This window comes from Antrostomus carolinensis, unplaced genomic scaffold (genome assembly GCF_000700745.2).
Source record: "Antrostomus carolinensis isolate BGI_N321 unplaced genomic scaffold, ASM70074v2 scaffold23959, whole genome shotgun sequence".
Lineage (NCBI taxonomy): Eukaryota > Metazoa > Chordata > Aves > Caprimulgiformes > Caprimulgidae > Antrostomus > Antrostomus carolinensis.
The window spans coordinates 35,294-58,615 of NW_010338228.1; the positions used below are offsets into that span (position 1 = coordinate 35,294).

The 23,322-nt window shown below is 37.8% G+C and overlaps 1 protein-coding gene across 1 annotated transcript in view; it reads left to right on the top strand.

Moving 5' to 3' along the window:
* SLC12A1 (solute carrier family 12 member 1) overlaps window positions 1–23,287 on the top strand; it is a 51,031-nt gene extending 27,744 nt beyond the window's left edge. The window contains exons 15-27 of the mRNA XM_010175446.2: window positions 507–662; window positions 2,422–2,521; window positions 2,609–2,720; window positions 6,764–6,904; window positions 8,746–8,852; window positions 9,735–9,817; window positions 12,402–12,545; window positions 14,562–14,693; window positions 14,913–15,024; window positions 17,032–17,118; window positions 19,377–19,512; window positions 21,817–21,884; window positions 22,933–23,287. Coding sequence (XP_010173748.1) covers window positions 507–662; window positions 2,422–2,521; window positions 2,609–2,720; window positions 6,764–6,904; window positions 8,746–8,852; window positions 9,735–9,817; window positions 12,402–12,545; window positions 14,562–14,693; window positions 14,913–15,024; window positions 17,032–17,118; window positions 19,377–19,512; window positions 21,817–21,884; window positions 22,933–23,068 — 1,514 coding nt within the window. The 3' untranslated portion in view covers window positions 23,069–23,287. The remainder of the gene's footprint in view (window positions 1–506; window positions 663–2,421; window positions 2,522–2,608; window positions 2,721–6,763; window positions 6,905–8,745; window positions 8,853–9,734; window positions 9,818–12,401; window positions 12,546–14,561; window positions 14,694–14,912; window positions 15,025–17,031; window positions 17,119–19,376; window positions 19,513–21,816; window positions 21,885–22,932) is intronic.
* The last annotated feature ends 35 nt before the right edge of the window (window positions 23,288–23,322 follow it).

The window sequence follows — 23,322 nt, forward strand, 5'->3', positions numbered from 1 at the left end:
AATGATTTTATTTTTCTGCAGTGAGGCCAGGCAATTTCCAAGTTTAAGACAGGTGCACTTACAATATTGGGATAAACTCTCCTCACAGCAAGTGTTTAGCTCCCATTAATAGGTTCTATGTATATGCATCAAAAGGACACAGTAGCCAATTACCTGGAGTTAGAGGAAAATCTATTTTCAGTTCTGAACCAGTAAGCTTTAATTTGGCAAAAATGCATATAATCAGAATGGCTACTTACAGCCAGGCTGGACAAAGCAGTAGGAAAGGGTTTGTAGTAAAAGGTTTGCAAGACCCAGTACTCTATATGTATAGAAATCTACATCAGCCAACACCTGAAAGTAGCTGTTGATATTCATGATGCCTGAGAATTTGCACACACCACTCCTACACCTTCTGACAGAGACTGAAACAAATTGCACATGGGTTTGTATGTGCAAAATCAGTGGATCACCATTTGAGACATGTATTTTATTCTCTTCCAATTTCCTCAATTCTCTTTAAACAGGTTGGAGACCTGCATTCAGATATTATAACATGTGGGTGTCACTTTTTGGAGCCCTGTTGTGCTGTGGTGTCATGTTTGTCATCAACTGGTGGGCAGCTCTCATCACTTACGCCATTGAGTTCTTTCTATATATTTACGTAACATATAAGAAACCAGGTAAGGCCACAAAACACTATCATTTCGTGTAAATATTAAGCAGCCAGATGGGATTTTACAAAAATTAATTCTACCTACAGAATTAGACATTCTTTTTTCTCTGATGCCTTTCTTTAGAGGGAAGTCTGGAGCATCCTAGTAAATCCCACTTTAAATAATATAGATTAAGGTGATAGTCTGGTGAATTTTTGCCTGTTTAACAAGCACTTCAAGTATGGTTCAGGGCTGTATGTAAATATTCCAGCACACCAGTTTATTCTCACCATGTCTGCTATATTTGGGCTTTTACTTGAATATTACTCAATTTTTTTCCATCCACACACAAAACCTTACCTGAATTTTGTTGTGCTCTTAGCTGACACATATGTGGTCCTCACTCAAAACGTAAACCTGCTGCCTATTATACAACAAAAATGCAAGCTGAATTACTCATGAACTGATTATCCTCCAGCACCTCCCTACAATTCCTCAGTAAATCAAGATGGGCACACTTTACTGCTGGAAAAAAACTGCTTAGTAGCTCAACAAATCACAGAAGCAGTCCTTAGAAATCTGTGCACTAATACAATACAGCACCAATACAAGACCAGTCTGGTTATTAATATCCAGAACAAAACTAACCCAGGTCTAGATTTCAGTGTTAACCATCTAAATTACTTCTGCAGTAGGAAGAAAAAACAAAAAACAAACAACCAAAAAAACCCCCAAAAACCAAACCAAGAAATAAAAGAGGCAAGTTTCCCAGCAGCAGATGTGCTTTCATTGCAGGCAGCTTAGGATAGCAGCACTTGGTCTGAACCTGTGTTACTCTTTTCTGTGTATATTGCTGTACTGTTGTGTGTCCTCCCTATCTGTGCTCTCGTACCCACTGGGATGGTCTGTGGTTCTCTTCCTGTAAATATCATTAGCTGTAGGAGAATGCACCTGTCACAAGACAGTTTTTAAAAGCATTTGAGGATTTCTACCCTTTCCTAGCATATTGCCAGTGTCCTTGCTGCAAGGTAGCAGCTTAAAGCTTCGTTAAATTCACTGAAGACGCTGTACAAAAGCTATTGATCTCTTGCCCTCTAAGAGAGTGACTTTTGTTCAGCACTTATTTTCCAGCAACTGAAGGGTTCAGAAAAGACTAATACTCCTTAGAAAAGAAGACCTCTACACAAACCTCCACTTGGCTGCACTAAGTATTAGCTTTGTATCTTGGCACAACAGGACTTGATCTACGTTCATATAGATCTCAAAGTGTGGAAAGCTGTTTCTTATCTGTCTCCATCCACCAAACAGCTGGTGATAAGAAACAAGAAAATATGTATATGCCAAAATCAGTTTTGGAGAACAATTTTTGACCTATATAGTAGAACAGAGCTAACTGGAGTTAGCAATGTTCCTTCCTAATGGTTTAATTTGAACTTCATGAAATTGGACACTAAATACATGACTCAGGGCTGTCCATTTTATACATGAGAGAAGGATACAAAATTAATGGAACAGAGAAGAAAGAAAACAGTTTTTAAGCACAGGAAGAAAATTTCCTACAATTTTTATATAAAGAATGAGACAACTTATTTGCATGTCTGTTTTTGCATCACACAAGCAAAACCTATTCTATTAAGAAGTGCAAGGAACAATAGCTCTGTACCTGTGAAGCGTGAGAGAACATACCCTGCTTTGCCTCATAGATAACACGATTGCTGATCTTTGCAATAGAACATAGTGAAAAGCCCATGGTTTAATATGCATTATTTCTCTTTATTATATGCAGAAGTAAATTGGGGCTCTTCTACGCAGGCTCTTTACTATATTAATGCCTTAGACAGCGCTCTGGCGTTAACTACAGTGGAAGACCACGTGAAAAACTTCAGGTAAGATTTCCACTGAACAGCAGAATGGCTTATTCTGAGTAAGTACATCACCCAGTTAAATACAACCTCTTTTTTTCTGCCTAACAGACCCCAGTGCATAGCATTAACAGGAGCTCCTATGATCAGGCCTGCCCTACTAGACATCACACATACTTTCACAAAGAACAACGGGCTGTGCATCTGTTGTGAAGTGTACACGGTAAGGTCAACTCATATAAATCTGAAAATTCAGTGCCAGTGGGTGCTGCAGATCTCCATTACACATTCCACTCTCACTCGGCACACAATGTTCCCATTGGTGCTGATGGGCATCTGTGCAGACCATGAAAGATATTCGCACCGAGAATGAATTTTGTCATAAGTCTTGACAAGAAAGGTATTGGCTGATATAGAGCTGCTGGTAAATGCCTCCTTGAGATGCATTTCAGAGCTCATAGTAGATGGACTCAAAAATGCTTTAAAAATATAAAGCATTACAAGGAAAGATTTTTTTTTTTTTTTAAACGGACACAGCAAGGCTTAAAAAAAACAAACCAAGAAACAAAACTTGAAGGATTGTAGTGCATGACTCAAATTACTCAGGCTCAGTTTTCAGCTTTGTCACTGATTTGCAGTGTTGGGGTTTGGCAAGTAATTCAGCTCTCTTTGCAGTGGTTTCTCCAAAACTGTAACAATGCTAATTTTGAGGATAAACATGCTCTTTTCTGAGACCTAAAGAGAGGAATAAAGTATATTTCTAGTTATAAATAAACAGGAAATTATGTACCTTAAAGGATGAAGATCTAGTCTCTCATTAGGACACAATAAAATAGGTTTGTAGTATAGAAGAGAAAATTTATTTTAAATATTACAATGACCTTTTAATTTTGAGACAAAAAAAAACCAGCTCATAGCAACCAAATGGGACTGCAGAATCTAACTAATAGAGTCAATCCAGGCAATATAATATATTCCTCTGCAGAAGCATAGGAATAATTAATTTGATGCTGCCACATTGCAGAAAGAGAGTACAGAAGATCTACGTGTGATTCTTCCCAAATCAAATCAATCTATACAGAGTGAATGGTCCTAATTCTTCTCTATTGTAATTATAGTTAGCTTTCCCACTGCATTCAGCAAGCACAGAATCAATCTCAACAAGGTCCTGAGACTATGCAGCTTCCTAAAGTTGGGTTTCAGTAAGTTTTCTGAATTCTTAGGCATGTTTCTCTAATATTAGTACTTTCTATGGAGAACTGAGATTTCATTCCTGTCTATACAAAAGACTATGTCTATTTTGCTAGCGTATTTTCTTTAAAAAAAAAAAAAAATTCTTCATCAATTTAAATTTCATTTTGTTGGTAATAAACGTGTGACACAATGAATCTTAGTGATTTGCAAAATCGTGGTTAAAAGCAGATGATAAAATACCTAGGGACAATATTGAAGAGCAGCCAACAATACATATAATAACAAATACAGCAAGACTATTTAGCCATAAATATAACGCCCAGCATATTTTGCCTCAAAAGCTGATATGCTGCTAGCTATGCATAAAGTTTTGAGATACCATGCCAGACAGAACATCTTCCATTCCTTTTTCCCAAAGGGCAGTGAGAAACTTTCCAGGAACATGGTGATAGGTAGTTCAGAGAGAGGTAAAATAAATATGGCAACTGAACATAAAGGTGATTTTAAAGTTGTCTCTGAGGTTGTGGCTGTATCTTGGCTTGAACAGTCTGAGTTTCTAGTAAAAAGGGCTATTCTGCTTTCACTTCCTGCCTTCATGTAAAACATTATTGCAAGGTTAGTCTTCAGTCTGCAAATTAGCTAGACTCTTGTACAATTGCACAAATGTTAACACCGATACAAAGGAGGAGTAGGGAAGGACACAGATAGGCTAGTTCTGATGGAAGGGTGGGACTGTCCCCTTGGCCAGCAGAAACATATTGTGCAAGCCAGTTGTGAAACTGTCTTCAGGTACTCTCCTTAGAGAGACTGGGAAGAAGGGTAAGGCTTTTTTTCCCCTCCTCTCCTTACCCACGAGGGAACTTCAACCTTATTGTTCAACTTAATATTCCCAGCTCTTCACACTACTCTTCCAACAGCCAGGATCAAATTCTTCTTAAGTTACACCCATTAAATCCAAACTCTAGTAAATTTATTATCACTCAAAAATGAAGCATGATTAATGGAAGATCACAAGGGACCTCCCACCCTTCCCCTTGTACGTCCCAAACAGCCATTAGGAGTTCAGAAACACACATAAGGGACAACACCTGAGTGAGCATCAACCCAGCCTACTTTTGATCAGGTCAAAGCTCACTTTTTATATATATATAACACTAATAATAAAAAATTACATATGAAATCTGCCAGGTCATTTCACAGCTTCTTTCTCAATGCTGTTTTCTGGTTTTCAGATGGAACTACATGGAAAGTTTGTTTTGAAGGCCTTGCCTCCTTTTCTAGCAGCCAATGCCAATTCACTGACAGTAAATGTATTGCAGTTTTTTCTACATCTATATGAATGTATAGTACATCCCATTTTCTTCCAAGAAGGAAAAAAATAAAGTTTCAGTAAGCCTTTAAGATTTTGAAGGAAAGACATTTTGGGTTTACATTCAAAATCATCACAGAATCATAGAATGGTTTGGGTTGGAAGGGGTCTTAAAGACTATCTAGATCCAATCCCCCCTGCCATGAGCAGGGACACCTTCCACTAGACCAGGTTGCTCAAAGCCTTATCCAACCTCACTTTTATCATCTTTTAGATGATAAAACTAATCATCTTTTAGATTATTAGAAACTGATCTTTAATTAAGTGATCCTTCCCATACATTCCATTTTGGAAAGAACTTCTTTCAGTTTGGGTTTTACACTGTTCTTGAATGGGAAATATATTTTGAGCTTACAGTATTTGCTATGGAGAAGAAAAAAAAAAAAAAATCAAAATCCCCCTCAGCTCTATTTTAACCATTTTCCCAGCTTAGCAGAAGAAGCTACCATATACTAACTTACTTTACATGTGAAAGATTTAAATATGAATTTTGAAATACAATCTCCTGAGCATGAGTTTACCAAGCCTTCCTAGTTTTATAATATAGGAAACCTCTACCTATTTCTATAGTTATCTGTTCCACTGGAAACAAAATTGCAACTTGACAGCATCCTCAAAAACATCAGAAATTTTTAAAAGAGCAAAAGAAAGACTGCTGCACAAAATGAAACTCGGTAGCAAACTAAAGTTCAAAACTATCTGTTTATAACAAACCAAACTGGTACCACTTCCAAGTTAGGCACACGGAAATACTCACTGGATTCCAAGTGCTTCCAAGCCAGCTCTGTCCTTCTGGCACATCTAATTACTGCTTCTGTCTCTGATGTCACTGGACACACTTTGACAGTTTACAACTCTGCTCTTCTATTCTGCCTTGGAAAGCAAAGACTACCTGTCCAGCCTGATAACACTAAAATCAGTATTTGAGACTCTTGAGTGTCTTTCTCAGAGCTCCGTTTTCACTGCAGGATATCTGGACTATTGGTTAAGCTTCCTAAAGACAACATGAAAGGGAATAAACAAAGCCTAGCACACCTTAAACTCAAACTTAAGAGCACAGAGCACTTAAACCAATTACATGCCAGATATATGCTTCCCAAACTTATCCCAATCTTTCTAAAGGCCACACTTGCAGACTTGATGTCTTCCCTGGACCTAATCTGCTGGGGACCCATTGCTGTCAAGTCAGTGTATCATGTCTTGTGATTTGGACATGCACATGGATTTTGTCTCATTAAATTATAAGATGACCACAGGAAGAATGTGGTGACGAAGACATTTATATCTTTAATTGTATGGCAACAACTCTTTTCACTTATTAGCATATAGGAGCTTAACCATATACATTTAGACCCATTGAGACTTGTTTACGTAGTCAAGTCAGGGAGGGACTTGATTCACCCTGAGATGCTTCATCATACCTTAGACATTTTTCTAAGATGTTGCAGTCCACAGTAGCCTTTCTTTCTGTCAGAATCACTATATTTAAGTAGCATTAACAGCCTCAGTCCTCCCGAACAGAATGTGAATTATGTGATCAGTACAGTTCTTTTCAAAGGGCTGAATCTCAGTGGACCCTTTTTGGAAATGTATTTTTCTGACTCTCTCCACTCGCTCCCACAGCAGACTAGGTAACTCCTGCAAAATCACTGTGTGATGTATAATACGAAGCCTTCTTAATAATATTTCATTGTATCACACAGGGACCACGCAAGTTGTGTGTTAAGGAGATGAACAGTGGCATGGCAAAAAAGCAGGCCTGGCTCACAAAGAACAAAAGAAAAGCCTTTTATGCAGCAGTGGCAGCTGACAGCTTCAGAGATGGAGTCAAGAGTCTGCTTCAAGTAAGCTTTTTGTTTACAGAACACCAAGAAGAGAGTTACATCAAAGCATCGCTATGTAAAGCATTCCTGTTTACTTGTTAAGAAGTCCTATGTATATATGGATGATGATATAAACAGAAAGGGCATTCTGGGGATACATGTATATTATATTACAAATGATTCCATAAAAAGATCTAGTTCTGGGCTATGGAATTATGAGACAAGGCAGACTGATTCTCTCCTAAATGAACAAGACACTAATATAAAAAAAAGAGAGGCAGCTACTGGGCAACACATGAATGTCTATGCAGCCAACACTTGATATACTTCAAATCAATTCTATTGTTTGGTATTATGCAGCATACTAAATATCTGAGAATATTTTTGCATTCATTGAAAACAGAAAATGTGTAATATACATTTTCTGCAAACAGAGAGAAGGCAATCTAAATAAAAGAGTCTGCAATATTTTTCTATTACTCTAAGAATATAGCAGATCATTTCCAACAGTCCATTTAAAATGTCCTTAATGAAGGCACAGAGGTACTGCTTTCATATTTCCCATCTCCCTCTCTCTCTCATAAATGAATATTTAAACATACTGAGGCAAAATGTAGAGAAAATTCTCACCCTTTGCACAAAATACACCGCTGAAAAGACATCAGTGCAAACAGAGACAGTAGGGAATCGACTAAAATACTCTTGGTAACAGTCACCCACTGTTAGCCTACCATTGCTCTTTGTAAACTTGCTCTATGGAGAGTACAATTGAGCAAGGTGAAATATTATTAACAAAGATCCCTTTGTTCTATCAAAGCCTCACAAGGACACTTCATCTTGGGTTTATACATTGCCTCGGTAGGAGATCCTTCTGAAGTTTTTGAGAACTGTTACAGTCTGATGATCTCCTTTCTATTCCTACTTAAACACTATTGCCAAAGTCAACTACTGGACCACAAATAATTCCCTTCCAGCAAAGAAGATAACCATATCATCATTATTGTAACCTAAGGACATTATTATTCATTTCAATGTAAGTAGTACAGATGAGAGTACTCAAAAAGCCCACCAAGGTTCCAACAGTTTTTATCTATTTTCTTTTTACTTGTCGTAAAAAAAGAACACACACAACTTGATAAGCTGGGGTATTTGTCAGTCTCCTCCTCAAGGTTCAAAATACATTGACTATTTAGATTTCCATAAAAATTAGGTTAGCTGAATTTAGATCTGACGACCCTTACTTGATAAGGTTTTAGCATCCAAGGCTGAGTTTTAGGGGCAATCTAATATCTTTACAAATCATTTGTTCTTCCTGTTAATGAACTGTAATTTTATCTATAAAGCATGGTCAGCTAATTCTAGATAATCTTTTGGAAAGAATACAGCAAACAGAACAGCAACAATTCCTAAGTTCAAGGCAAAAAAAGAATTCTTAAGATCTGCCTTTTCTGCATATCTGAGGTGTTTTAAGAAGACACTTCAGACCCAGTTCATCTATTGAGTATTCCAAATTTGATAAAAGCTTTATGCTATTATGTTAGAATAAGCATATAAACAGTGCTTGAACTCTCTCTTGATTCCAAGTTATTGAACCATTTTAATGAGAGCATGTCAGAAGAAATGCAAATTAATGCTAATTTAGCAAAACTACATTTCTGTCATCTAAAATAATTTATAGTTGGAATGATTTAAAGCTAATCTTTCTGCTTTCTGCATGGGTATGAGCATGAAGGACATTCATGAAATGCAATCAAGTTGTAAGTGTCTCCAGAACATTACCTCAGTTATCTTTTGCCATTACTTTTCATTTACAGTAAAAGCATGTGTGTGTACCTTCTCAAGCAGTGTTTTAATATTGTTAGGCCTCGGGCTTGGGTAGAATGAAACCAAATACCTTGGTGATTGGATTTAAGAAGGACTGGAGAAATGCCACTGCCACGCAAGTTGAAAACTACGTGGGCGTTATACAGTAAGTCACAGTTCAGCATCTCCTTTTTCACTCATCTTAGACTAGATTAATATAGCATTTCCATACAGAATTTGATGTGTAGAAACAATGCAAGAAAATGCCTACAAATCTGTGTTCACATATGCTAGCTCAGTAACAGAAGTTTCTCCCCACTAAAAAAAGGCTCCTTGGCTTCACACACCTAGCAAGATCTGCTTAGCAAACATCTGGCACTGTCAGAGCTGATGTGGCTTGACAATGCTACATAAAGAAGTTGCACTGCTGTCAGCAGTGCTTTTGCAGAACTGTATTTTCCCATTTTTAGTGAGCAGCAGCTCAGAGAAAAAACAACCCTAATGTATATACTTAGGGAATAAGAGAACATCATGGAATTCTTTTAAGCCTAAGAGACAGAGGAAGAGCCTTGCTTCAAATCTCATGTGTGCCTAAGGCTCAGCAGCCTTGTGGGTTGGGATTTAGCTAGGAAACCGCAATTTAGAAACAGGCTTCTTATAGATTCTTGCTAAAAATTCACCTGTAAAGCCGAAGCAAGTTAAAGAACAACAAAACCCTCCCTAGATTTGTTATTTCCTCAGAGAAGGGTGAAAAAAAATTACCCAATGGCAACCTCATTCCTAAAAAGTGTTGTCAGAAAGACCCATTTCAGGACTAGCCTATCTATTCCAATGCCCAATGATACTCTTCTTTTAAATGAGGGAAGAAAGTTGATAGTACTTTACTTAATCATGGGCAATTCCTTCTGCAATTTTACCTAGAGCAGCCTAGTCCAGGGAAGTAACACCTCTCTGTGAGCAATAACACTTTTACTGATCTGCTCAAAATAGCTCTCCTCGTTGACGTGCATGATGCAAAAGGATATATATTCTCTTTCTTTCTTTTCAGTGATGCCTTTGATTTTGAGCTCGGCATGATTATCGTCAGAATTAGCCAAGGATTTGATATATCTCAGGTCCTTCAGGTTCAAGGTATGTGGTGACTTAATAGCTGAGGATCTATACTGGTTACATACTCAGCACAAGAAGGAATCTGACCAATACTCTTATTTAGAGTTACTACCTGGTTTCTAGAATAGTTCCTACACCTGTAACTTCTACAGCTCCTCCTTGCTTCTGCAGTTTCAGTCCTGCCCGAAATCCTTGCTGAAGCACTGTGACAGGAGGCCGAGCCTCATACATTAAGAGGCTTTGCACACCAAGAACTCAACTCCCAAAGCACTTCCAGCACAGGCAAAGACTAAAGCAGTAAAATCATGCTGTGCCACAGCAACCAGTCACTCTGCGGCACGTTTCCTTCCTGCTCGTGGCACATCTTCCTGTCTCTGCCTACCCGAGATCTCTGGGACTAGCTGGAATCAGGAATCTGCACTTTTGGTACCAACTCTGTGGAACACTGGGGCCCAGCAAGTTCCCACCAGTGCAAAAATCTGGAACCCACAGGAAACAGTTCTCTTTTTCACCTTTTTTTTTCATTCTTCCTTAGGTTAGTTGTGTGTATCTTGGGGGAAAGGGAAAGTCTTCCACCACACCACAGCCATTCAGGGAGACATGCCATCTGGGTGGAAAAGGTAGTGGGAGACAGAGCATGCAGGCAGCTGCACCTAAACAAAGGGCTTCCAAGAGCCACATACAATGGTGGCCTTCATTTTTGCTTTTCCTCTTTAAGACATAAAGGTCTTACTGGTTCCTCAGGTACCGTGGGGAGGGAATGACACCATATAAAAACCCCATCAGAACAATTCTCTAGGTTTTCAGTTCAATTATTTTCCCACTTCTCGTAAGTTTGTCCACTTGAGCAGACAGATAAAGCCTAAACCTGGACATTACTCCTAGCGTCCCTTGTCCTCCCCAACAGACAAATGCTTTGTGTTATAAATGAATCAGAGAAAAATCAATAGACAAGGAACACGGGCAGGCATAAAAAGAATGGTGACTCTTTGCTGCCGCCTGCTGCAAATCTGCCTCCAGCTTCTCCACGGTTTCCCAGACACAGACAGACCGTGCTCAGAACTGCTGGGGAGAACACCCAGAAAGGACATAAGTAACTTGAGCTAATTAAAACCAAAATTAACTCCCCATTAAAGACGATGGATTCTAGGATGAGGCAACCCTCAAAAGAAAATAATCTCTCAGAATTAAAAGGCACCAAAGACTCCTTTCAGAAACAAGGGTAGATAAATATTCACCCAGCAGACTGGCAGTGTGATGTGCATAGAGAGATACAGGGCAAAACTACAGGTACTTAAGAAAAAAAATTCCAAACTAATCATGCTTTCTTCATCACTTCTGTTGATATCTGAAAGAGATCTGCCTTTGCTTGATGTAAGTCAGAAACTGACAGCTCAAAAGGTACAGTCATTAGAACACCAGTGAAATTACAGCAATTACCAACTTTGCATTCTGACAAACTAGCAGATGTTTTCCAAATGTTAAGACACAAGGAAACAGAAAGAATTAGGAACATGGAGGGGCTCAGGGAAGGAAAACCCTCAAATACACAGAAATGTTTTGAAGCAGATACAAAGTCTCTGTAGTGGAAAAGGAAAGACCATTGTATTCTATTATACTTGCTACAGCATTCTGTTTAATACAGAAACGGAAATTTTGGTTTTGAAGAAACATTAAGTTAGTGACTATCAGAATGCCTAATAATCAGAAGCACATGGCTGTCATGGATTCTAAAGTAAAAGAAATTATGTTCTTTTCTGTTGGTAACTGAGAGTGTCAGCAGACCTAATAATGCCTTGCTACTGAGGGTTTGGGGTTTTCTTTAAACACAATGTCTTAAATGAATTTACTTCGCTCTGAGTTCGTGTATTACCCAAATAGAAGTTTTCCTTATGAAAAAAAGCTTTCTGCAGGCAAATGCCTCCATCATATTAATTAGTACCTCACCATAATGTATTCTACGATAACACGATACCTTTTTCTCAGCGAAAGTCTAATACTGCTAAGATGAAATTGTTCTTTTATATTACTGAATTTACAGAATTGGTTAGCTGAATGTTTCATCTTTGCAGCAAATGCTGAAAAACCATTAAAAATATTAGAAACTGATTGCATATTCAGGATCCTTACATATTTCTGAGAATCTCAAAGTCCAAAGCCATGTAACCCAAGGGCTAGAACTCAGTATCTCAGCCTTCTCATTTGGCAAAACAGCTTTCCTAATGTGTTTTAAATTCTTGGGGAAAGAAACCAAACATATACATACAGATAACTCAATAAATAGTATCTCATCTAACTATAAAATACAGTAATATTGAATTAGATCTGGAAGAGGAAATCTGAAAGCAGCTGAATAGCACTTTAATACACACCACTGCTGTAGGCGTGGGCACCCTAAGTGAGGGCTTAGAGAGATGAATTCAGCTTCTTCCTCCCTATAAGTTTGTAAAGGAAAAAGCATCTTAAAGTTTTTCCTCCCAGCAGCATTATGTTGGGTACAAAGTACCACAACAGCAATTACATCACTGTCATTATTTCAGTAAGTGATTTAATTTAAAATAGAAAGTGATATGTTACCAGTTCCCTTACTTTTCCTAATATACAGAGGAATTAGAGAAGCTGGAGCAGGAGAGATTGGCACTGGAAGCTACCATTAAAGAAAATGATTTTGAAGAAGGAAAAAGTGGCATCTGTGGATTCTTCAGAAAAGCCACTACACTCAATATCTCAAAACATGAAACAAAAAAGGGTAAGTTCCAAAATGACAACTTCTCCCTGACCCTTCAATGCATCACATTTTCACCAATATGCAGACTGGACTCTGGCTCCAAGGTAAAAACTCCTGAGGCACAGTGAAGCCCCTGGAGCGGGACCTACCCTATGCAAACCTGTCTCGGTGCCTACAACCACGTAACGCAGCAGAGCCAGTGCCCTGGGCTGGCAGGACACGCTACCTCACACATCACAACTAATCTTTCGCCCTCATTTGCTAGATGAGCTGCTCAGCTCAGTTCATGTTGAATTCTATTTGTCAAAATTAGCACATGGTTACCAAAGTTTGAGTAATACAGGACAACTTGGTTTTTGTTTTGTTGGGTTTTTTTAGTAAGGTGTTTTCATTTCTTAAAGAGGCTTTTTTTTCTCCTCTTTAAAGAAAACACAAATATTTGGCTTTGAGCAACCTGGTCTAGTAGAAGGTGTCCCTGCTGATGGCAGGGGGGTTGGAACTAGATGATCTTTAAGGTCCCTTCCAACCCAAACCATTCTATGATTGTATATTTGGGGAACAAGCAATCTCACTTTACTCAACATGCACACACAGACACAAACCCAGTACTCAGCTGAAAATCAGGTAAAAATAGCACTAGTGCTCTATATTCTAAGTGTAATTTCATAAAAATGCACAAATGAAGATGGTAAAAGTACTGAAAGTATGCACACAGCATGCTGTCAAATAACTAATTAACACATAACTTAAATATATAGGTGATGAAATCAAAATTACATTCCAGATATAGTGAAATGATACAGAAATATAGACAGAATTTAAAATCTCATTTCACAATTGCTAGACTGTAATGAAAACGACCTACTTGAAGCCATGCTTGTACGCAGACAAGTATTTTCAGAATTTTCACCTGCAGAAACTATTACATCTGGCTGTGCACACTACTCCCACAGGTATCAAGATGATCTACAGACTGAAAACATAAAATGTCATTATTTTTTACTTGGCAGACCTCAGTTCATTTTGCAGGCTTCAGTAGAATATATTTTTATAAAAAATACCACAAGAATGTGCACCCCTGTTTCAACTATCCTTTTCGATTTAGTTCAGAAAGGCATAAAGGAAATATATATTACACACTTTGGCTCTATATATGAGATAGATGTTAATAAATATCCCTGCCTCTCTGTTTTGTTTATACATTTATCCTCCCCAGAGTTGTTGCCTTTTCCAGTATAGATGCTAAAACTGTAGAGGAAAGCCGACAACTGCTTTATAGCTATCCTGTCCATGCTCTAGTAATGCAGGAAAACCAAAGAATGCATTTTCAGAACCCAGCAGATCAGAGTAAAACCTCTGAAGAAGCCTGTTCGCTCCATTTAAAATACTGGTCTGACACTGTCTCTTTGAAATCATTGAAAGACTAATAAAGCCACAGGCTTCGAAAGATGGAATGAGAGAAGATTTTGTTAGTACATAGGCAACACTCTACCTTTTAAAGTCAGCCAAGCAAACAGCAAGAATTAAAGTTTCTTTTCAATTAACAACCCTCTCAAGCATAGGGAAATTGCCAAATATGCTTGTTTTCTGCCTTCTAGTCCTCGCTCTCGCTGTACCCTGTTAGCTCGCTTGTCCACCATTACTGGGCATTTCGGAGAGCTCTGCATTTTACAACAGACAGCTGAGCTTGTAAATGATGCAAAATGATGCCATTTACTTCCAAAAATCTATCAGATATTTCCCAATTGCTTTTTAAGGCCCATTTTAGTGAATTTTAGGTTCACTGAAAAGATACAGAGAACTTTTTAATCAGATAACCCTTTTCAAGCTGTTATAATCCAGTGACAAAGTATTACACAAGCTTTGGTTTCTGTGCATATTGCTATATTAAAAGTCCATAGCATCCACGCTGTAAACTTTTTCAGATTTAAAGTATAGAAGTTAATGTCAGAAACAGTTAATGTTCCTGAAGCCTTCTCTCTACTTGGCTCCCTAACTTGTCAGAAATCCTTCCACGTTTTTTCTTTGTCGTTACAGAGAGCACCATTAACACAATACAGTCAATGCATGTGGGTGAATTCAATCAGAAGCTGCTAGAAGCCAGCACTCAATTTAAAAAGAAGCAAGGAAAAGGTACAATTGACATTTGGTGGCTGTTCGATGATGGAGGTAAGGAATTCAAGTAAGAACCACAGGGAGAGAGATTTCTCTGTTACCAAATATAAAAACAGACCCGGGAACTTGCACAAAATTGTTTTCTTTTAAGATTATGTAGTCAGTTTTCTGTCTGGCTTAAGTGTTTTCAGATTAATTTACTTCCAAAGTGAGGGACGGAATTCTTAGAATGATGCACTAATTTGATCTTCCTGCAATTTTATGTTTTTCCAGGTCTAACAATCCTAATTCCTTACATTCTAACTATCAGGAAGAAGTGGAAAAATTGCAAATTAAGGATCTTCACTGGAGGAAAAGTCAATAGGATTGAAGAAGACAAACTAGTGTAAATATAACTATATTTGTCTCGCTGTTTAAAGAATTTGAATTGATGCTGAATATAATCCCAGCAGGAAGCTGGGAATTTCTCAGCACAACTGGTTTGTTGTACTGTGGGCAGCATGAAAAAAAATATGTACTTGATAGAAAGGTGTTAAACTTGCAGTACAGCCCTCAAGGCTCAGTATAAATGGTGATTACCAAAGGAAACTCACATCCAGCAATTTTTCCCATTAATAACTCATACTCCCTTCTAAGAGGAGCAGTCTGCACTCTGTAATGAGAATATAATTAGCTTTATGGGATTTACATGAGATTGTCCAGTTAACAGTAAGTGAAATAGCACATGAAGCTTCTCTCATGCAAAAAACCATAGACAGATAGCTCACATAAAGGTGATTAACCATAAGTTAAAGAGCAAGTTAATCAACTTTAAGACCAAGTTGATTTGACTTAGCTTTTTTAAAGAAGTCTAGATTTCATAATCATCATTCACCTTCAAGCAAATGAAAGATACTAATACAAACTTATTTTCATCATCACTGTATATAGGATCTTTTCTTCCAAAGCACTTGACACACTAGAGGCACATCCATTTCACCAGCAGTGGGAAGCAGGCCAACTTGGGATGGAAGTCCATAATTGCTTAGCAAAGAGCAGCAGCCTCATGTAGCAAGTTAAAAACAACATATCTAACCAACACCCCAGTGGAAAACAAGCGAGATGAATGCAAAGACAGGAGTTAGAATTTAGCCAGCACCACTAGACTTACGACACAGCATCTCGGAAAGAGAGCTGCCACGGGGATGCTCTGACAGGAGCTTTACAGAGGCACTTCTGACACCTGTACACACTGCCTGCCCTAAAAAAAACAGAGTGAACAGCATGGTCAGTATAGTTGGCAATGACCTAGTTTGTCACCAAGAAAACAATATGTGTAGGTATTTCTACCTAATCACTAGCTTTCCTCAACAGCATATTCTACCCACCACACACAGAAGCCTTCAAAGAGACAAATCCAGATGCTGAGTGGCTACTCCATTCCCTAGGTAGATCTAATACAATAATATCCAAGTACAATTTCACCCACTGTATTTCCAGTTTAGAAATTAAATTTATCTGGACTTTTGCTAACATATAATTCCCAAACATTAAAACCTTTCCACAGAAGTTGAGACTTTGCTCTTTTTGGTGTTCAAAACAAGGATCCCCCCAAGGGACATCAATATTTATCTAAGTAGTATGTTTTTCTTATATGAAAAAAAGAACAAGTAAATTCTCAGGTCATAAGCAAATATGAATTTCTGTCATGGTTTGCTCCTAGAAACTTTCTGACCTTTTCAAATTCCAAAGCTTATATTAAAAAACAAACCCAAACAAACAAAAAACCCTAGATCTCTCTCTAACCTCAACAAAAACACACACAAAGGTAAAAACTATTCCTCCTGCCAACTGGGGCACAAAAGCAAAGTATTTTCATTTATGGAAATATGTAAAGACAACAGAAGAGTAGATCAATAATAATTCATAAATGAAAAAGATTCTTCAAGTATTGCACATCAACCTTCTGGACCAAATTTTCACCAACAGATACACTACCAGTGTTGTATATGCTCCATGCACAGGATTCTGATAATAACAGCATAACAGAAGCCTTCTCTAAGTATTGGGGAACTCTGTCCTGCTGTATTTTGAATGTTTTTCCTTTATAATTCAAGCCTTTACAAACAAAGTACCATTTTTCCCAAAATGTAAACACTCTTCCTTCTGTCTGTTATTCATTTCCATTTTTCTGTGATTTTCATCGATCGCTAGTTAAATTAATTATACTACAGCAATCACATCAATCCAGTTCTGTAATTGGAAACTGGAACACTAAAGCATTTAAAGTAATTTGTTATATAGTTAAAGATAATAAGACAACTGCATTTGATATCTTAACTCATTTATATGAGTGCTCTTTGATGCAAGACACTCAAATATAATGATAAAATGTTCTGTCTTTTGTTTTCAGGATGGCTTCACTTCTAAGCAAGTTCAGAATAAAATTTGCTGATATTAATATCATTTGTGATATCAATATAAAGCCCAACAAAGAGAGGTAAGAAACATTACCAAAATCCATTATTCAGCAGCAGGCCTTTATCAGGAGCTTGTTTCTTTTATGTTGAGCATTAAAAAAACCACCAAAACACACCACAAAGAATAACTGTCACTTTATTGCAATCATTTTCTAAGTACCTAGAGCAGGAAAAATAAAAGACCCTTTTAACAATCACAACTCAAAGGGTCAAAACTATAAGCAGCCTTTCTTTATGTTGTAATGATAAGACTTCATTTTAACAAAGACTAGACATCATACTCATAAGCCACTAAATTTAACAGGCATTTTATGATGGCTTTTCATATCTGTTTAGGTTGTAATAGACTTCCCTCCATCATATTAGTCAGTCAGTCACAGTTCTCTTGTAAACCACCATCTCTGCCAATTTAGCCTTCTGGGTTTTACCATGAATTTTAAAACTTAACATTTTTCTGGGCAAACATAAGCATATTTCTCCTTTCCCATGAGGATAATATTATAATACTCCCCTATTACTCACATATAACGAAGGTTCAACATTTTTTTAAATTAATGCTCTTAGGAAGCTGGTAAAAGTGCTCAGGAACCCCCACATCCAACTGTATTAGCTAAAATATATAAATAAATAAATAAAATATATCCCCACAACCAACCAAAAAACTTCAAGTCCTTGCTTTCTAAATCATCCTTTATAGAAATCACCTATTTCTTCTGCTTTTTATATAGCGGGGGATATAGCTCAGGGAATAACTGAATCCTAATTTAATTCACAACATTGCTCTTGGTCTTAAAGATCCTCTGAAAATGTTCTCACCTTGCTATGCCCTTCCAGCCCACCCTTTACTCCCCTCTTCATAGGTCCATAACTATTTCATAGTCAAAGGGCTCCTCTTCTCCACCCAAAGCCCTTCCTCTGAGTTCAAGTGTAATCTCAGGTTAGTCTCTTAATCCTTCTGTGTCCCGCTTCTCCACACACACATAACTTTGCAAAAACAATATTAGATTCACCAGTGTTTCTACAGTGCATTGGAGATCATGACTTAGGAAATGTAATTAAAGAATATTAAGATTTTATTATTAGATACCTAAATACCTTATTAGTGCCCTCTTGATCTTTCAGTTAGTATTTTTTAATTATATAAAGAACTGTGCAGAATACCTCTCTTTTTTCCAGTACTATGCAGTGATTTTACATACATAAAATCTATCAAAAATAATTCATATCTGGCATTAACATAAAAACCAAAGACTTTTGCTGCATCAGCACTATCTGAACAGAACAAGTGAATATTGTGCCAGATGCTTGCTAGACCACCTTATCTCCCTCTGAGCTCCCAACCCATTTATTTCATTAATAACAGTAAGAGGATTATCATTATTTTACATACTGAAACAGACACTAAGGATGTTGACACACTCTCTGGCAACGTAGCAACATTAAATGCTGCATGTCACAGCCTTTAATCCATCTTTTGACTTCCTGGCCATACAGCAAAGCCCAGCCTGTGCCCAGCCTCCCATTTCACTTCACAGTGAGGCCTGTCAGCATAGAGTGCCCCTAGAAATACACCTACATTAATATAAAAGAAACTCCTCAAGGTCTCCGTGGGATGATAGAAACTTTCAACAAAGGGGCAAGCAGGGAAGTACAGAATAAGCTTCTCCAGATGATGACAGTCAAAAGCTTCAAGAAAGAAATTAAAATTTAGAGATAAATCTGAGGAAAAGTTGGGAAATGAACACCAATCTGAACCCACATATGGCAAAGAACCTACAGCATTTCCTTCAGCCCCTTGCAAGAGGAGATCTGTATCACCCATTTCTCTATTTCATTAAAACTGTAACAGTAAAAATGTATCAGTCAGGTGATTGCTCCAGCTAATGCTAAAAAAATAACAAAAGCTCAGTATTTATGAGGAGACCTATATTCACTGTTAACATTAGTAACCAATATACTGCAGTTTGGAGTTACTGTAGAACTCATTTCAGTATTTTTGCTACAATCAGGAAAATGCAGAAAATTCTCTGCGACTATAATAGGCCAAATGCAGTGTTTAATTATCCTCAAATAACCTCTTAATCATCCTCAAATAACCCCAACATATTGAAGTGGTAAAGATATAACTTGGGGCACAATGTAGCAAAGAATAGTTAAAGATTTTGCATGTTTTTCAGCTACAATTATAGTCAGTGGAGCCTGCCATACACAGTGTCTGCGAAATAAGTTAGTGAGTTCATACCCTGCAGCAAGGCCTCCTTTGTAATTCCTGTTTCAGCTGGAAATTCTTTGAAGAGATGATTGAACCATATCGCCTCCGTGAAAGCTGCAAAGATATAACAACTGCTGAGAAATTAAAGCGAGAGGCTCCATGGAAAATTACAGATGCAGAGCTGGAAGCATTCAAGGAGAAGGTAAAGCCTTGCCTACCTTTTTACATTTGTACTTTTCCTTACATTCCAGATGTTTGAAGCGATTAGTAAGAAAATGTGAAATACCAGATACAGAATTAGAAACATGACATGTTCAAACCTGTATCTGATATTTACAAATGGGATTTATATTGTAAACACCACAGAGGTGTGCTCTGATTGCATTATTCAGCACTCTCTAAGACCTTGGCATGTTTACACAGTATTTTCCAGGCTGATGAGAAGCTCTGCCCACATCAGAGCCAGCCAGATGAAAACCACCTCTGAATCAAAAGCCACACAGTGCTGCGCTGAGCCCGAGCTAATAAGATCTGCTGAGAGGTTTATTAAATGGCTCCACTGTTTTAGAGCCTGAACCTTTTAAAGGGTGCAGTTCCAAACATTCACCACTTTGGGAAATTTAGAACTGAATCCAGACCCTACAACTGGCTGTAGGAATTTTTCCAAAGGCGAGATTTAACACAGATTCTTACCTCAAAGGCAGAGTGAAGACTAAACCTGCCTACAACACAGGAGCTCTCCTGCAGTTCAGAGGCACCCTAAGGCTAATGTTGGTTGATCCACTGGGTGAATTAGAGCCCAGGCTGCTCTTTAATTTTCTTGGAACATATCTTTTTAGCAATGAACCATCAGGCTTCATCAGGCCAGTGCTGACAGGATACTGCAAACTCTTCCACCCTGAAGAGACAAGTTCCGTAACTCACAGAGAATTAATCTAGCAATTTTATTTATGGTTCCTGCTGGATTAACCTGAGTGCACTGAGAGTTTAGTTATCTTCACTTTATGGTGCTGGTAACTTCCTCAGCGGAGCAAGGATTGTGAGTCTGAGCTCAGAGCTGCTAGAGGTCACAGCCTGACACATTAACATAAGCTGAAATCAATGGTGATTTAAGATAACACCTATACTACCGACTGCAGCAGCTGGAGGCAGACTGAGTGCTCACTCTATTACCCTTTTCATAGATTTGATAACCAGCATAAAGTTGTGGCAGTCAGCTCTGGGCAGAAAACTTCTGAAGTACTCGCAGCATAAATCATCGAAACTCGGGAGCCGGAGCCTTTAGAACATCTCAATATAAAAACCAACGGGAATATAATCCCAGACACACACACACTTGTGTGCAGAACCAGTGAGGATACAACAAGAAAAAATATATGATTAAGCTTGGTCTTACCTAGGTCACTAACTGAGGAACCAGGGAAAAAAAAAAAACATAGGCTGAAAGCAGTCAGCAAGTCAAAAATGCCAAATCTCTCTATAAAATAGGAACAGCAACAAAAAGTTTAGTTTACACACCTGGAAAGACATGCCCCTTATCTTCAAAAGTAAGGCAGTTCTGGGAGTTTTATGGAGGACATTATAACACATTTAAAATTCAAGAGAGAAAAACCTGGCAGCACAGATAAAGGGTGATGTTATAGGATGACTCTCCTGAGATAACAACTGTCTAAATTATGAGGATTCTTACCTATATAACATGTGTAAAAGAACAGCAGAATTTATGTAGAGAAGGAAAATGGAGAAAAAAACAGATTTTTACCTTCTCCAGGGAAAGAGAAAATAGTTTATAAGACCACTTAAGATACATCTCTCTCCTATGCCACAATCTCTCTGTACACAAACCTTCCCCGGTCTCTTGTTCCCTATGACTTGTGTTAAGTTATAAAAACTTTGAGGGCCTGAGCTTGACCATAAATTAATCTTGGCTGAATCTCAGAGTAACAGCAGTCTATGCAATTTGTAAAAGTCCATACAAATACATACTGCATAAAGCAGCCAAGTCTTACTCCAGACTCTTGGTCTTCTGTTTAAGAGGTGAATTTCTAGCAAGGTACTCATTTACACACTGATGTTCAGCCCTACCAGCATGGCAGCTGGACACTTACAAAACAGATTAATTCATATATTAACCACAACAAACAATAGCACAAAAAAGGCTCTGCATAGTTACTATACTCCATAGCCAAAAAAATACTTAAAATCTATGTCTGAGCCAGCTCTGGTACTGTGTCAGTACAAAAATAACCCCCATCCCAGGAAATCTTCCACAGTGGTGAACAACTCTGGCCCCCACGTAACTATACAAATCAAGAAGCATGGCTTAGCCTCATATTTGGATACCTCTGTCATTCTGGACCACAGAACAGACCTGGCTTTTAATGCTGCCAAAGCAAGAGCAGAAAATGTTGTAGGCAATGGGTATTGTAGAAGTCCATAAGGCACCAGAACTGAGGATCACTGACCTAACTGATCTTTTTCTTTTACCCCTTTTTTTTTTAAACAGAGTTACCGCCAAGTCCGTCTGAATGAACTCTTACAAGAGCATTCAAGGGCAGCCAACCTCATTGTCCTGTGAGTTGCAAGATTTTAGTTCTAATTCAGATAATAATCTAATGTGTAAAGGGATTCTGGACTAGGGCAACTTGTGTTAATTCACTGAGGGCAAAAAGTCCTCTTTCAGAGGACTTGCATCTGGACCTATGGTTCTCTGGGACTACACTGAGTGTGAATCTTTCCTAGTAGTTCTTCAGAGCTTAAACCAAAGCTATACTCATGAAAGTGCATCAAAAATGTAATCGTCACATCCAAATCTACATGTTCAGTGTTACATCTCCTTACTCATCTACAGAAAATACACATTTTCCTTTCTTTTCCCTCAACTATTAACAACTCAAAGTTACAGCAAGTATTCTTTTGGTTTGCACATAAGAAATTGAGTTGTTAGCCAAGATCTACTTGGAACTATGTGACACTGAATAAGGATGATGCAATTGCATAAAGAAAAAGAGGCCACTGATAAAATTACAAAAAAAAAAAATAAAAAAAAATTAAAAAGCCATTTTCAGAATCAATTTTTACCTAGAGACGCATTTTTATACACAACTTCAATAAATTAGTTTGTGTGATGCGCAGATAAACCACCTCTTTAGCTTTATTAATTCAGTCTCCAAAAAGGGGGTGATCAGGTCATGTTTACCATAAATTGACTCAGACTTCAAAGCTTCCATCTCACAGTAATTACACATCAGAAAGTAACCTGATGGACTGCAAAACTGCACGTGCTGTACTTTTTACCCTTTAAAAAAAAATAATCGCATTATGTGTGGGTTTTATGATCCTGAAGATGCTTCTTTACCAGTTTAAGGTAACAATCACAAGCAGCCCATGTCAGTACAGCCAGCCATGTTAATGGCACTAACCAGGTGAGAGAGAGCTTGCAAGATTAAGGCCTAATAATAGCTTTGTGCTTTATTAGATTCAAACAATCATGCAGTCTAATTATGAACAGAACTGTATATGAACAGTTGATGTTTTCTACTTAATATTCAGTGAGATTCATGTTATCAGGGCTATTCCTGTCTTCATAATGTTAATATTATTTTTCTCTCTGTCTAAACAGGAGCCTCCCAGTGGCAAGGAAAGGAGTAGTGTCTGATTATCTGTATATGGCTTGGCTAGAAATTCTCTCCAAGAACCTTCCTCCAGTCTTAATGGTCAGGGGCAACCACAAAAATGTACTGACTTTCTATTCTTAGAAAAACAACAGTGCTCAGAATATCCCTTGCTTGATTTCAACAACTACATTTTTAATGGCAGTGACTTATTAAAGACATATTAATCTAATACAGATCTAAAACTTAACTGACAGAAAACTTTTCAAAAATCCAAAGCAAAATAATGAAGAATTACACAAAAAAAATGTGAGTGGTCCCTACTGGTGTTACACTCCAGTACAAGTAACAGAAGGAAAATCTAGTTTAAAGAAAATCTATACATCTCTGTCTCACAC